The sequence below is a fragment of the Cricetulus griseus genome, chromosome X, assembly GCF_003668045.3.
Source record: "Cricetulus griseus strain 17A/GY chromosome X, alternate assembly CriGri-PICRH-1.0, whole genome shotgun sequence".
Taxonomy (NCBI): domain Eukaryota; kingdom Metazoa; phylum Chordata; class Mammalia; order Rodentia; family Cricetidae; genus Cricetulus; species Cricetulus griseus.
In genome coordinates this window covers 94,507,382-94,522,507 of record NC_048604.1, presented here as the reverse complement: position 1 = coordinate 94,522,507, position 15,126 = coordinate 94,507,382, and the positions used below count along the sequence as shown (strand labels likewise).

Sequence of the window (15,126 nt, the reverse complement as noted above, 5' to 3'; positions counted from 1 at the left end):
AGACAGTAAGTAACATTCCTCCATGGTCTCTGCTTCAGTTACTTCAGTTCTTTTCTTAGTTTCCTTTGATACTGACTATAACCTGTAAGCCAAATAAACCCTTTTCTCCCCAAAGATGATATTGGTCAGTGCTTTTTCACAGCAACAGAAAAGCAAGCTAGGTCAGGTTGACTTAAAAAACAGTGCCAGGTGTGGGATATACTTTCATAGGAGTTGTTGATTAAGGAGGTTCTAGAGGCCACCAAACAATACAGGCTATTACCATTCATCTTGGTTGTCTATAGAAATAGATGATAAAACCTAATTGCTGAAGACTACATGTACTTTGGGTAGCATGATACAGAGAAAGCAATTTTGAACTGAGCTGGGTGCTTCCTGATAGATAGTTTTCACAGTGCTAGATGGTGCTGTTCATGCTGCTGGGAGAATAAGGTAACAATGGACTTACCCAGCTGTGAACTCTAAACTACACTACCAACCTGCCAAGCAAGATGTGCACACTGGTATAATAATGGCGTGACTGTTACAAGGACAACCCCATTCCTTCATTGGATTTGAAGCCCAGTCCACAAAAGGAAATCCATATCAAGCACTGTAAACTGGGTTAGAAAAATAAACAAAACTATGACTAAGGAAGCCTTAGTCCTTAGCTAAATTAACAGTGTCAAACTGTCTTCTAAATATATATGTTTTTTCCCCACAAACAAAGGCTTCTCTTAAGATTAATCAGAGAAGCTTCTGTTTGCAGTGACTGGATGTGAATGCAGAGATCCAAGCAAGCACAAGATATTGTGAATAAAGGATGGTTGAGGGCTCAACTCTAATCAAGACTTTTTGTACCACCCATTTAAGACTTAGGGAACATTATGGAAATGGGTGGGGGGAAAAGAATGTTAGAGCAGTAAGATAACAAGAAGGGCTGGGGAATCCCACTTTCTAAACATGATACAACCAAGGCAATAATAAACTAGCACATCTAATAGCTACAACTGGGAAAGAGGTCCTATCACACACCATAGAAAAGTAACACACACTACTGAAACTAACAGATTCTGGGAAAAGGGGAGGCAGAGTATCCAGTTATGTTGCCACTGATGAACCCACCAGGGTCTAACCCAAGGCCATACATACAACCCTAAACTCTGTGGGACACAAGGCAAAAACATCATGAATATAGCAAAGGCATTTATAAGAAAGTAGGAGGCAGGGGGCTGGAGAGATGGCTCAGAGGTTAAGAGCACTTACTGCTCTTCCAGAGGTCCTGAGTTCAATTCCCAGCAACCACATGGTGGCTCACAACCATCCGTTATGAGATCTGGTGCCCTCTTCTGGTGTGCAGATATAAATGGAAGCAGAATGTTGTATACATAATAAATAAAATCTTTTAAAAAAGACACCTTTGCTTTAAAAAAAATGAGGCAGACAGATGGGACAAAAAGAAGACAGAGTTGGGCAAAAGTAACCATAATGTACTATATACACATAGAAAGTTATCCAAGAAGAAAATGTATTAAGGTGAAGAACAACTAAGGACTCCATCCAACATCTACCTCCGGTCCTCAAATACATACACACATGTAGGGAAAAGATAAAAGAACTTGAAATGAATTGTCATTCATCATACTGAAAATATAATCTTTTAAAGTTCTAATTAGCTAAATTTATTTTCCTGATTTATAGGGATTATGTCAAGTACAAGTGAGGGGGGAAAAGATACTAAGTAAAAGCTGGGCGGTGATGGTGCATGCCTTTAATCCCAGCACTTGGGAGGCAGAGGCAGGCAAATCTCTGTGAGTTCAAGACCAGCCTGGTCTACAAGAGCTAGTTTCCAGTACAGCCTCCAAAGCCACAGAGAAATCCTCTAAAGCCACAGAGAAACCCTGTCTCAACACCCCCCCCAAAAAAGATACTAAATAAAAATACCTATGAATCAAAACTTTTAAACTTTATTCCTGGGACTGAAAGATGGGACTTGCCACTCTTCCAGAGAACCCCAGTTCAGTTCCCAGCACCCACAGTGGGTAGCCCACAACTGCCTGCAACTCCAGTGCCAGGGTATCTAACACTTTCATCTGGCCTCCATGGGTACTTGCACATATATGTGCATACACTCACAGACACTTAAATAATGTAACATTTATTTTTGCCAGTACCTTTACTTTTCTTTACTATAAAAATATTAATTGTATGAATGATGAAAACTAAATTCTGTCCTATGTATTGTCCAGTAGGGTAGATGTAGAAGACTATAAATATTTGTGGTTTTGATCATGTTATTTTGTGCTGGAGGTGAGAAGAAAGAGGAATCTTTAGTTTTGTCAGACATAAACCAATCTTATGTAAACATTACAAAAATTCTACAAATCTCCCTCTCTCACTCCTCCCATGTACTCCTTGTGACCAGCTGCATTTCCAAGCAACTTTCTAGAACAGTTTGAGAAGCGACCCAGCCCACATGCTTATACATGAAATCTACTCTGCTCTACTAAGTCTTAAATCCTTGGTGATTTCTAGGAACAGCTACATTACTATTTTAAAAAAGGGTTCCATTAGTAAAATTGAAAATCAAAGTCAAATCCTGATTAAACCTCATTATTAGATGGTAACTATTAAGTATGAGTTCTAGAAATATTCAAAGAAGCTAAAACACTAGTTTATAGTTATTGTTTAAAAGAATACCACAAAAATAGCTTTTAATTTACTAATGCAACATTACTTGCAATATATAATCCCATATTCAGACATGAATGAAAAATAACACTCAATACCTTGAAAGATCTTTTAGATCCTCTTCTGTTTTGATGATTTTCCTCAACTCTAAATCTCTTCCGAGTAATGGCATCTTTTCTCTGCATAGGATAGTTCTGAACAAAAAGTATTAACATGGGTTAATATATCTTAAGGGGTTACTTTAAAAACTAGTCTCACCAATTAAGACATATGTTGAAGATAAGACCCCAAATCAGGGAGCATGGAGCTTACATACTTCTTCTCTCATATGACCCATGCTACTTTGTGAGGGGCCAGTTTCATTCATGCCTGTGAGAAGTGTAAAAAAAAAACACTCTGTATAACACAATGGTTAACGTTTATAAGTGGGCTATAAATCTACCATTTACTCATATATGCATCTTGAAAAAAAAAAACAAAACACTGCCAGCAGGATTTGGTAAAGGTTGTCTACTGTCCAAGAAAAACACAAACTCCCCATACTGCCAGTAGGAAAGTTAGCCTAACAAACTTTAATTGACTGGGAGTGCTATTCTTGTAAAGCTTGGGAAGGCACAGAAATAAGAGAAAGAACTACATTAGTAATCTAACTACAGAGAACCAGAATCCTTTAGCAGAAACAATTAAGACGGTATCCATTCTCCAGTTTCCTATTTCTAAAATCAATAGTCTTATTACCTTCTATTAATCCATTTCTGTGGAGTCTGGCCAGAGGGAGGATTGTACTAGGCAGCTGCTGACATGGCTCCTAATTATCTCCATCAGTGATCCTTTTCTTTGTGGGCATGATCTAGTAGCTTGCTTCTTGTAATAACCATATGGTAACGTAATGGGATACTACTTCTAAAATTAGGTTACAAACTAACTGCCTTCCATCATTTAGTCCTCACAGAATTCCATGATCTATAAGCAAATCTTTAAAAAAGATTAGAGGATTTGTGGGGTGGAAACATGGAATAATTAAACAGGCATGAGAGCTCTTACTTGGTAATGACAATATTCTATTCAGGCATGGTAGAATATGCCTATAATCCCAGCACTTAGGAAGTGAAGGCAGGAGGGTTGCAAATTTAAGACCAGCCTAAGGTGTATAGTGCGTTCCACTGCTTGTCCTGAGCAACAAAGTAAAATCCTATCATAAGTCCAACAACTGGACTATGGTGATGATTACAACACATCTTGAAGAATTACTAGAAGTCACCAAATTATACACCTGAAATGAATGAACACCTTAAGAAAATTGGTACTATAATAAATGAAACTTCTACTAAATCAAGTAAGAGATGAGCTTTCTTTTGTCATAAAATCTTTTAAGCCTCAACACTATTATAACACATAATAAAGTAACAAGCACTTTGAAAAGTATAGATATATGTATAATGTACAAAAATGAAAAACTTGAAACTCCAATCTTACTATGTAAGGTTTCTGAATAAATTTTCTAAAATTTGATTTTATAAAATGTGGAGGTTTTTGAAATCCATCAACACGAACAGTCTTCACCTTTGAAAAACTGGGACACTGATGATTCCTAATAAAGGGAAAGAAAAGAATCTTGTTACTTTAATCAGTTAAAGAGGAAAAAAACTTGAGAAACAACAATAAAATTTCAATGATCTGCCACTACTAAATTTATAAATGATAGTCATTAAGACTGATGCTTTCAACAAACATTATTTAACTAATCTGGAAGCTAGCAATAGAGGAACAACAACATTCCTTGCACTAGGGGTTTCAATCTAAGGTCTAAGGATGGGATTCCTGGAGGCTATAGCTGATTTTTGGAAGTCTTTTTTCCCCCTCAGGAAAAAGCATCACTGCCTCCTCTGCCCCCTCCCCAATTCCTGAGATTCTTGGCAGAACTATCAATGGCTTATGACCCAATACTTTTATCAGAGGTAAAGTAGGAGACTAGAACAGTCACCTCACTGACAAAGCGGTGGGCTCTCATACTGCAAACGACAGACCCCCAGCTCCTGACAATATGAGATCTTGAGGTCACTATTGCCACATTTTGACAGCTCTTGGCAATTCCTTTCCTTGTCATATCCCACATCTCCCCACAACACTCTTAAGACCTTTCCTATGTCTTTTGCAAGCCCTGTGCCCTAGGGAGCCAACTGCCCTGCTTCAGTCCCTCCTATGAACTTTGTATGGGATAAAATTCACAGTCCTCATGATTTTGCCCTGACTCTTCATGCTCTTACTACCTGCTTTCCTCCAATCTCCCCAACACATATATTGAACTTTAAATAATTGTGTATATATAGTTCCCAGCACATACCATGATCTTTCCTGCTTCCACAACTTTGTTTGTACCTGCAATTCCTTCTGTGATCACTTCCTTCCATTTAGAATAACTTCAAAGTTCGGCTTCATGCGTACCTTGTCCAAAAATTTTCCTAAACTCCTCTGAAGTAGAATAGATAACCCTACTGTGACACATACAGCATTTAGATGTTCTAACACCTATCTCTCCTATCTGTAGGTATTGCTTATACCTGTGTGCTTAATGGAATAAGCTTTGACTACCACTGTGGATGGTTTGAGTTCCATCATTAACCCCAAAACCTGACACAAAATATGACTTCAGGGTCCATGGAATGTTCAGAAACCTGCTGTTCTGATAAAATGTAATATGATACTAAGTCAAAATAGCAATGTGTAACCACAAAACTATACATTGAGGATAATTTCAGAACTTAAAAAGCACACATATATGCCTGTAAGTGTAAAAAATAGACTAAATATTAAAAGTGCTCATTTCTATTTGGCAAAGCTACAGATGCCTGGTATTTTAAAAATCCTCTTTACAAAACATAGCCAATAAAGGAATACAGGTTAAACATCCCTAATATAAAAATCTGAAATACTCCAAAATCTGAAGCCTTCTGAGCACCAACATGAAAAATTCTATACCTGACTATATAAGATCACAGTCAAAACATAGGCACATTAAAGTATTGTATAAAATTTCCTTCTGTATATGAATGAAAGAATATATATGAATTTCACGTTGAGTTAAGGGAACCCCTCCACCCGCAATGGCTGATTATATATATGCAGGTATTCCAAATAACCTAAAATCCGAATCATTTCTGGTCACAAGCATTTCCAGTAAGTAACACTCCAACTGTAGTATCTAGAATACATAAAGAACTCTTAATATGTTACTATAGTTTATTATTGTGTGTGAGCCAAAACACACATGTGGAGGTCAGGGGAAAATATGTACTTCTAAGGTTGTCAGCTTTAGTATTGGTACCTTTATCCACTGAACCATCTCACTGGCCTGGAGAATAGTAAAGAACTCTTTTATCCAGATTTGGTATCTCATGCCTTTAATACAAGCACTTAAGAGGCAAAGTAGATATATGAATTTGAAGCCAGGATGAGCTACATAGTGAATTCTAGGCCAGCCAGGGCTGCATAGTGAGACCCTGTTTCAAAACAAAAACAACTCTCCCAACTATAATACCTCAGCAATAAAGACTTTAATTTGATTATAAAATGGGCAAAGGATTTGGCCAAAAATTTCTCCACATAAGACATATAAATGGTCAAAAAGCTATGAAAAACTGTTCATCATTAGTCATTAGGAAAATGCAAATCAAAACCACAATGAAATGCTACCTTAACACTCACTAGAATAGAAATCCTACAATAAAAAATGGCATACTTGAATGTTCCTAACAGCACTACTTATAAAAGGCAAAAGGTGGAAAACACACAAATATCAAAAAAAAAATACTCAGCTAAATATAATACCGTATATCCAAGGACTATTCTAGCCTTAAAATGAAGTTTTTAAGGAATGAAACATTGACATATGACACAATGTGGCTGCAACTTAAAAGCATTATGAAAGTGAAATAAGCTATAAAATGTTTTTTTTCTATAAATCTTTCAGCCCATTTTCTTCCATGCAGCCATAGTAATCCTTTTTAGAGATTATGTCTTTTCTTTAGTTAGAACCTCAAATGTTTCTAATTTTACTCACTGTAAAATAGTCCTCTTATCCTTCAAAGTCCTTCATGATTTGGCCTCATCTACTAACTTTTAACCTTTTGTATACATTGTAGATGCAGGCATACATGTGCTACAGGGCATATATGAAAGTCAGACGATGACCTAGGGTGTTATTCTCTACCTTGTTGGAGACTGAGTCTCGTTTGTTGACTGTTGCTCTTTCAGGCTAGTCCACAAGCCTCCAGTTGTTATCTTGTCTCTGCTTCCCATTTCCCAGTAGGAGCACAAAAGGATTATTGTGGGGACCTAAATCTAAACCTAAGTCAGGCTTGTTCAGCAAGTGCTTTGCCCACTGAGCCATCTCTCCAGTCTCCCTCTCCTCTTTTTACCATACTGCAAACCCACTAGACATAATTCCAGTACTTAACCTTAAGATTTTTGCCTTAACATCTTTGCATTTGGTTCCCTGTTTTGAAGTACTATACTCTCAGGTATGATGTAACCGGTTGACTCCTTCAATCAATTCATATGCTCACTAAAATTATAAAACTGTATCACACCAAGTCACTCTTCCTGCTGAATTTCCACTTCTACCTTAATTTTTAACCTACCATTCCACTGACATTTTCTGTCTTTCTGTCTCCTATCATTAAGTTCCAAGTGCCAAGTCAAGAGCTTTGTGTAGTTTTCATTGTATCCCCCAAACATAGAAATGTTGGGGAAATGCTTTACAACAAGGAAATTATGTATAGCCTGTATATGAAAAGACCTTTATGAAGTTTACCCTAGTTTAGTATAAACCGTCTTTCCCCATAAGTTCCCTAGTGAAAAATAAAGTTTTGGTAGTTTCATGTCCTTTTGAAGTTCACAGATACAATTTTTAAGCTTATTTACACACAACCCATATCTATATAACACATCTCAATTACATTGTAGAGGACTTAGTAACTCTAGTTAGGAGAAATCATGTGTCAGAAGACTTGAAGACATCAAGGCAAGATATTGGTCATATTGAGCCAATAGAGAACAGCAGGGTCTTATACACTGTATGGAATGCCAAAGAATTAATCTTGCCAGAAAAAGGATCCCAAGACATTAAGAAATAGTAATCCAGATAGAAATGCCTTACAGCTAAAGTATCATTGGTCCCATCTACTGCTCTTTAAAGTCTTTACACACCTTCAACAAATATGGACCTAGCTCAAGGCAATGGAATACAGTGGTTAACAGAGAGCCTTCATATAACATATTTTAATGGAAATCCCATAGGAGGAAATTACTAACTATGAATTATGACAAGTTTTAATCTGAATTTCCCTAGAAACTACACACTGAAATTTACTTAAGTAAAACTGAGACCAACTTTGGCAACTTCATTTGGCAAACTTCATTTCTAAAAGGGTAAATTTTACTTTAATAAGGAAATTGAACTGAGTCAAAGATGAACAATTCTACATCATTTAAAAATCTTAAATTTCATGTTTATTTAGAGTGTGTTTGTATAGGTGTGTATATTCATGTGTAATTGTGTGCATGCCCCTGCTATGATGTACACATGCAGGTCAGAGAACTACATGTGGGATTCAGCTCTTTTCTTCCACATGGGTTCCAGAAATTGAACTCAAGTTGTCAGGCTTGATAGCACACACCTTTACCCACTGAGCAATCTCCCCAGATCTGGTATCATTTTAAAAAGCAAAAGTAATAAAAAAGAACCCCACAGGTGTTGGTAAAGACATGGGCAACTTGAACTTCTCACATATTGCTAGTAGAATGTAAAATGCTGTAGTCATTTTGGAAAACAGTTTGGCAATAATTACCTAACTCAATTCTACATGTAGGTATATACTTAATAAAAATGAAGACATGACCACACAAAAACTTACACACAAAATGTTCACAACACTATTTATTCACAATAACCAAAAAGTGGAAACAAATCAAAAGTTCATCAACTGATAAATGGATAAACAACATATGACACATCCATACAATGTAGCATTATTTAGCCATAAAAGAAATCTTTGTGCTATAGCATGGATAAATTTTTAATACATGCTACATAAAATAAATCATAAAAATCCAAACATTGTATTACTGCATTTATATGAAATGTTGAGAATAGGCAATCCATACAATGTATATAACAGTGGTTGCCAGGGAAGAAAATAAGAAAAAATGGGGAAGGGGTTCCATAGCTGGGTACACTGTTTTCTTCTGGAGTGACAAAATATTTTTGAGCTAAGTGGTTCTTATACAACTCTGTGAATATAATAAAAACAACTCAATCGCTTACTTACAAAAGGTAAATTTTATGGCATAGAATACTGAAATTGTTTTCAAATTCTTATGTTTCATGCTTCAACACTGCCCTCAGTGCTAACATTAACAAGCTTAAGGCTAACCAGCTACATTTTACTTAATCCTGGTCACCATTTGAGGTAAGCATAGTTCTCATTCCTATTTCACAGATGAGGAAACAGGCTAAGTAACCTACTCCAAGTCATTCACATATCTAGGATTCTTAGAGCTGGGCATTAAACCCAAATAGAATGCCAGCATTCAAGCTCTAATCATCTCAAAGGGTAAAGATATGCCCTGGAGCATTTATGATATAGTTATCATTGTAAATGTTTAATAAATCCTATTTCTTGATACACTGTGTATCCAAAGCTTTCTCAGCCAAGAAAAACACAATAGATAACTTGTCACTAGAAATATGGTAATACCAAAGTGTTAAGCACTTTGCTGGTGACTTATGCCCAGCAAAGGACAAGATTTGTACATATTCCAATTGTGTTACATGCCAAAACACACAGTTTCACTATCTTTTAATCAGTCAGAAACTTACTATCAAAATCAAGTCCAGATAAAACAAGTTCCATGTATTTTGATTAAGGCTAGTTAGGTTTGGAGTTTATTTAAAAATCTACTCAAACACTTAAAGGTTTTAAGAGTTGATACTAAGGATTATGGAAAAACAATTAGCACTATCTCGTCCTATTCATATCCCTGCTTCTGAGAGATTTAAATTGATTAAGGACTCTTGCCCAAGCTAGAAATTGTCTCATTCAATTACTCCACATAATTATATGTGGTCACATAGTTGCCACAGGTTCCACTAGTTCTCAGAACTAGAGGTAGACTGCGGCCAACTTAGATGACTAAAGACCCTTGCAAAGAGATGGGAGGTTGAACACAAAAATGTGATATGATAATGATCTCTTTGCTGTATGTGGCGTAACTTCTAAGATGCCAGTGACTTAACAGTATAGCTGCCCCTGCATAAGCTTGTCTTATCATTTATAGTATGGAGAGATTTGTTGACAGTTTGTAAATGGGCAGAGTCAATGAGATTCAAATTGAGTTCTCCCTCTGCTGTTTCTTTTCTTTCTTTTTGTTTTTGAGACAGGATCTCACTATGGATTGCCTCTGCCTCTGGAGTGCTGGGATTAAAGGTATATGCCACCACTCTTCACTTCTTCCCCCATTCTACTATACCTTACTACGCCATAGACCCAAGGAGAATTCCCCAAAAGAACCTCAAAATTTTGTATTCATTCAAACTAAGTCAGAATCTAAGAATCCAAACCTATTTAAGTTTCAATCTGCTTGAGCTCAGCAGTCTATAAAGTTGCTGGTCCTGGTTCCTGCTAATACTCTAATAGCTATTATACTCTTCTCTAGAATTAGGAAGATCTATTCACCCATTCCATTGTTTTTGATGTTTTAATCAAACTCCATGTGATAACCAATGAGTAACTGAAATATTTTAATAAACAAAGTGGATCTGAACACTCAAATCCCTAGACTAAAATTAATCACAAAAATATAAAAACTGCTGAAACCAAAAGCTCCCTGATAGCAGGATATTTTTCATTTACTGATTACCTCTCTGTAGGACTAGCCATATGAAAAATGTTCTCATCTTCATTCTGTAACCTCTCTTTTCTCCTCCTTTCAATGTCATGTCGTAGGTCATTTGGATCTATTACTTTGACCAGAGTCTGAGGAATTTTGACAGAAGACAAACAATTTGCATTAGTTAGTTGCACAAAGACCATTTCTAACAAGAACATTAATTACAAGTCCTTAATTATTTTATACTCATCTTGCTAATGGTAGTATAAACTGATACAAATATTTTGAGACACAACTGACATTAATCAGAAAAGTTCTTAATATTGAGCCCGGAATCCTACTTCTGGGATTCTATCCCTAAGAAAAGATTGCTTCTTTAAAAATATTTAAAATAACAAAAAGGAAACAACTTAAATTTAAAAATAAAGGGAAGAAAAGAATGATGCACCAAGTTTTGGAAATAAACAAAACTATATAGCCATTAAAATTAATAAATATATGGAAGTCAATATGGAAAAACATTTACTGAAAAAATTTGAAACTTAAAAAAAGCCCAACTGTAAAAGGCCATGGGGGAATTAGAACTTTTACATAAAAAAGATATTATGGATTATGAAAAAGCATATTGAATTGCATTTGATAGACTATTAAAATGTGCCATGTTATACTACAGGAATTATGGATTTTTTTAAGTCTTCAAATTTCCTGTAAGTGGACTACAAAGATAATTAGAAATTCTATCAAAATATCATTCAATAAACTAACCTATCTATATTAACAAAAACTTTGTAAGTGAAAAATTACTTATAGTCTATCAAAATAAATTAAATCTCTTCACTACAGAAACATTCTCAAAGGAATAATTTACAATTCATTTAGAATCTGACATGCTTTTAAAGATTTTTCTTCCAACCTGGCTAGTCATGACAGTCTTTCTAATCAGTAAAGTAACAGAAGGTATGAAGGGGAGGTTATTAGGTAGGAGCCACATACATGATAATGAAGAAATATAGTATTATCTTCATTATTTTAACTAGTTTATATTCCATAGAATTGTTATTAAATTTTACAGCAAACAGAAGGGCATCCATCACCAAATGCCATGTGCCAGATGTGGAAAAACGGCTATTGATCATATTTTCTATAAGCTTCACACTGAGGAGTCTGGGGGTGAGTATTAAATGTAATTTTTAAATCAACTTTTCAAAGTTGTTATACTTAATAACCACAAAGAAAATTTTGTCTTTTTTCAGATTATCACTCCATCCTGGACTGCAATCAGTCACTTAAGAGAACTTTTTCAATTTTAGATTCCTAGATTTCTTCATACACCTTTAACTCCTTTCTGGACCCCAATCACAAACCCTTTTCCCAGTACTATACCAATAATAATTATATTCACTTACCTCATCTGGTTCATATACCATAGTCTGTTTATTCTGAAGATCAGCCAAAGACATATCTATTCTCCTAAAATAATAAAGGCATATAATTAAATAATTATGCTAATTATCTGATGCATGATACATTGATTGTTTTACTATCGAGTAGAATTTAGAATAAAACCCATGGGTCTTGAAGAAAGCAGAAGAAACCTGCTGTCAGGTAGGTTTTTATTTACTTACTTTTTTATTCGTTAAAGGCAGGAGGGGTCTTTCTACTTTTTTTCCTGTAAGATTTATTTATCTATTATTCATAGTGTCTGCCTGCATGTATGTCTACTTGTCAGAAGAGGTAGCCAGATCTCATTACAGATGGTTGTGACCCACCATGTGGTTGGTGGGAATAGAACTCAGGACCTCTGGAAGAGCAACCAGTGCTCTTAACCTCTGAGCTATCATCTCTCCAGCCCCCAGGTTTTTCTAATGTAGCCCTGGCTGTTCGGAAACTCACTGCCTTAAACTCATATACCTGCCTACCTCTGTCTCCCAAATGTTGGAATTAAAGTCATATACCACCATGTCCTATCAGGTTTTCACCCATATGACAATCTCCTAGACAATATATATCCTATGGACCACATTATAGGAAGTTTTTGTTGTTCTCTAGACACTAGAAACTATGACCTGAAACTGTATTTTGGCGATACACAACATTGTAACATTGATTCAACTTAGTACTCCAAACAGGGTACATGATATGCTCAGAGAAGTGCTAGCAGAAAGCATTCATTTATCCTCAGACCTCAAAACAATCATTTGTGACACTTAAAGTAATCTGATTTCAATGGCTTGGCATCTTCTAGCATTAACTTCAGTAGGCAACTAGTATAGACACAAAAGAATCAAAGGTAGGTAGATATTTTCAAAGTTCCACACATTCAGTGTTAGTCAATGACATTAATGCAACCTACCTCATCAATGTGTACTGGTCCAGTAACTGCTTACATTATTCTATTTTATGCACAAAGTGTAGCCCTGGAGTCTATACAAAGTCCAGGAAAGAAAGCTTAGAAAGCTCGACCTTTCCCAATCTATTCTGAGGTTTATTCTCATGAGGTAAATGGAAAAAGAGTAATTAATCATAACCTGTGAAATTCTGGATCTGAACTCAGTGCCATCTCATCGAAATCTGGATGTCTGCTTTGCATTCTTGAGAAACGCTCATGTAAAGTAATATCAGATGTTGCAGAACAACTTGCTGGAAAAGGAAACAATAGTTCCATGTCAGTGTGAAACTGCCATTAAAAAGATTATATAAAGCCCAAGAAGAAGCCATTAAAATAAATCCAAATTGTTTTCCTTTGGGAAAAAAAAAGCAGGACCCAAACTTCATTTGCATATTAACTTGTAATGCTCACATGCTTTTCTAAACCCAAACAAGAGTTTTTAAAAGGATCACTTCTTCTCCATGGTAAGATCACACTCTATCCAGAATGTAAGATACTCTACAGTTCAACAACAATAAAAATGTCATCAACCAACAATTCAATCAAAATAATCTCTGAACAAATGCTGAATGTTCTGTTTAAAAACTATAGAGTACCTTCCAACACCACTTCACTTTTACATTAACTTTAGTTCATAAAGACATTCTAAAATTAGCTATACTGCAAGCTCTTAATAGTACAGAAAGGAGAATATACTTAATTGGTCCCAATGTTATGTAAGTAATCTCTCCTAATTCACTACTCCTGTTCTGGGACACTCTGTTTTTTCTGTAAAATACTACCATACTTTCTGAAAACTGTATTTCCTTGGATAAAAAGGTGAACTGAGAAGGTGAACTATTCCCAACAAACTGTATACTTTGTTTTTCTATTCATATTTTCTCTAGTTTGAGGGGATCAAACTCAGGGCCTTGCACAGTCTCAGAAAACTGCTTTAATACTGAGCTAAACTCTCAGCTAACCCCAAACTACCTGGTTCAACAAAAAACACACCTTCACTTAAGGGATAGCAGATAAAATAATTCATTTTTTAAAAAGGTATTATTTATGTGCATTTAATGTTTTGCCTATATGTATGTATGCCCATGTGACTTGTGGCCAAAAAGTACAAAAGAGTAACAGAAGTCTGTAAGCAGCCACGTAGGTGCCGAGAACCTGAGGCCTCTTCAAGAGTAACCAGTACTCTTAACCGCTATCTCTTTAGCTCCAATAATTATTTATAAAAAATGTTTCATGAAGGTAAAGATTAAAACAAATAAAATTTTGACATTCTTGGAAATCTTTTGTTTAGCCTATCTATAATTTATGCAGCACTACTAGAGAAAAGTTGTTTCACATCACTGCTTTTCCAATTAGCGGAAACTTATCAAAAGCAAAACTTTATGCAAATCTTTAAAGCTTTAATGAACTCTTGGATGTCACAGAGAACAAAATCTTCCACTGATCACACAGCAACAAGCTTATGGCACAAAGTCCTAAAAGTACCTGGAGGAGGGTTGATAATATCATAAACTAATCTAACTTCTGGATTATCTGGGATTTATACCTGTTTTTTGTTGCTTCTTCCTCCTTTGATAGGCTCTTAATATGCCTGTTACTTGGAGCAGGCTGATCTTTTTAGAACTAATGATTTGTAATTCACTAGCATTTGAAGCAGAAAGTTACTGAAAATACACAAAAAGAGCAACTAGGCTTGCATGAATGTCTGGTACTCTTTCCAACAGATTTCTTAACTTTACGACCTACTTAAAATGGAATATTAACTACAGATAAACTTCATCAAAGGTATTTGTAGCTTGTGAAAAGTTGGTACACTATTTTTGTGCTATATATAATGTCTGGGTAAACTATACTAACCTTTAACTTCATGGATTATTGTTATGATTTCCTGAGTAAATTCTTCTGTAGGTTTGTTTTCAGGATTCTGAGGTGAGTCAAGATGTTGAAATACTGGATGAAAATTGTCATTTTTTCTGCCAACAGCAACCAAATCATGTGATACCTGTCTCTCTGCAGAATATCTAGAAGTAGACCTAAAATAATGAGATGTTAAATTTGAATCTTTTAGCTAAGAATGCAATTTGTTAAAATTAAGATAGCTAAACATTAAAAATATATTTTACTGTCATAATTTCAGCACTAAATTACATGCTATAAAACTAATAAACCACAAGTAG

The 15,126-nt window shown here is 35.4% G+C and overlaps 1 protein-coding gene across 15 annotated transcripts in view; it reads right to left on the bottom strand.

Moving 5' to 3' along the window:
* The window catches only part of Bclaf3 (BCLAF1 and THRAP3 family member 3), a 78,751-nt gene that overhangs the window by 37,305 nt on the left and 26,320 nt on the right, over nucleotides 1-15,126 (bottom strand). For 9 of the 15 annotated variants that reach the window (XM_035449847.1, XM_035449853.1, XM_027432599.2 and 6 more), the window contains 6 exons: nucleotides 14,807-14,982; nucleotides 13,089-13,200; nucleotides 11,967-12,030; nucleotides 10,591-10,706; nucleotides 4,147-4,261; nucleotides 2,769-2,864 (listed from right to left, as the gene is read on the bottom strand). In XM_035449847.1, the coding sequence (XP_035305738.1) occupies nucleotides 2,769-2,864; nucleotides 4,147-4,261; nucleotides 10,591-10,706; nucleotides 11,967-12,030; nucleotides 13,089-13,200; nucleotides 14,807-14,982 (679 nt within the window). The remainder of the gene's footprint in view (nucleotides 1-2,768; nucleotides 2,865-4,146; nucleotides 4,262-10,590; nucleotides 10,707-11,966; nucleotides 12,031-13,088; nucleotides 13,201-14,806; nucleotides 14,983-15,126) is intronic. The other 6 variants (XM_035449855.1, XM_027432606.2, XM_027432609.2 and 3 more) reach the window with 3 other exon arrangements.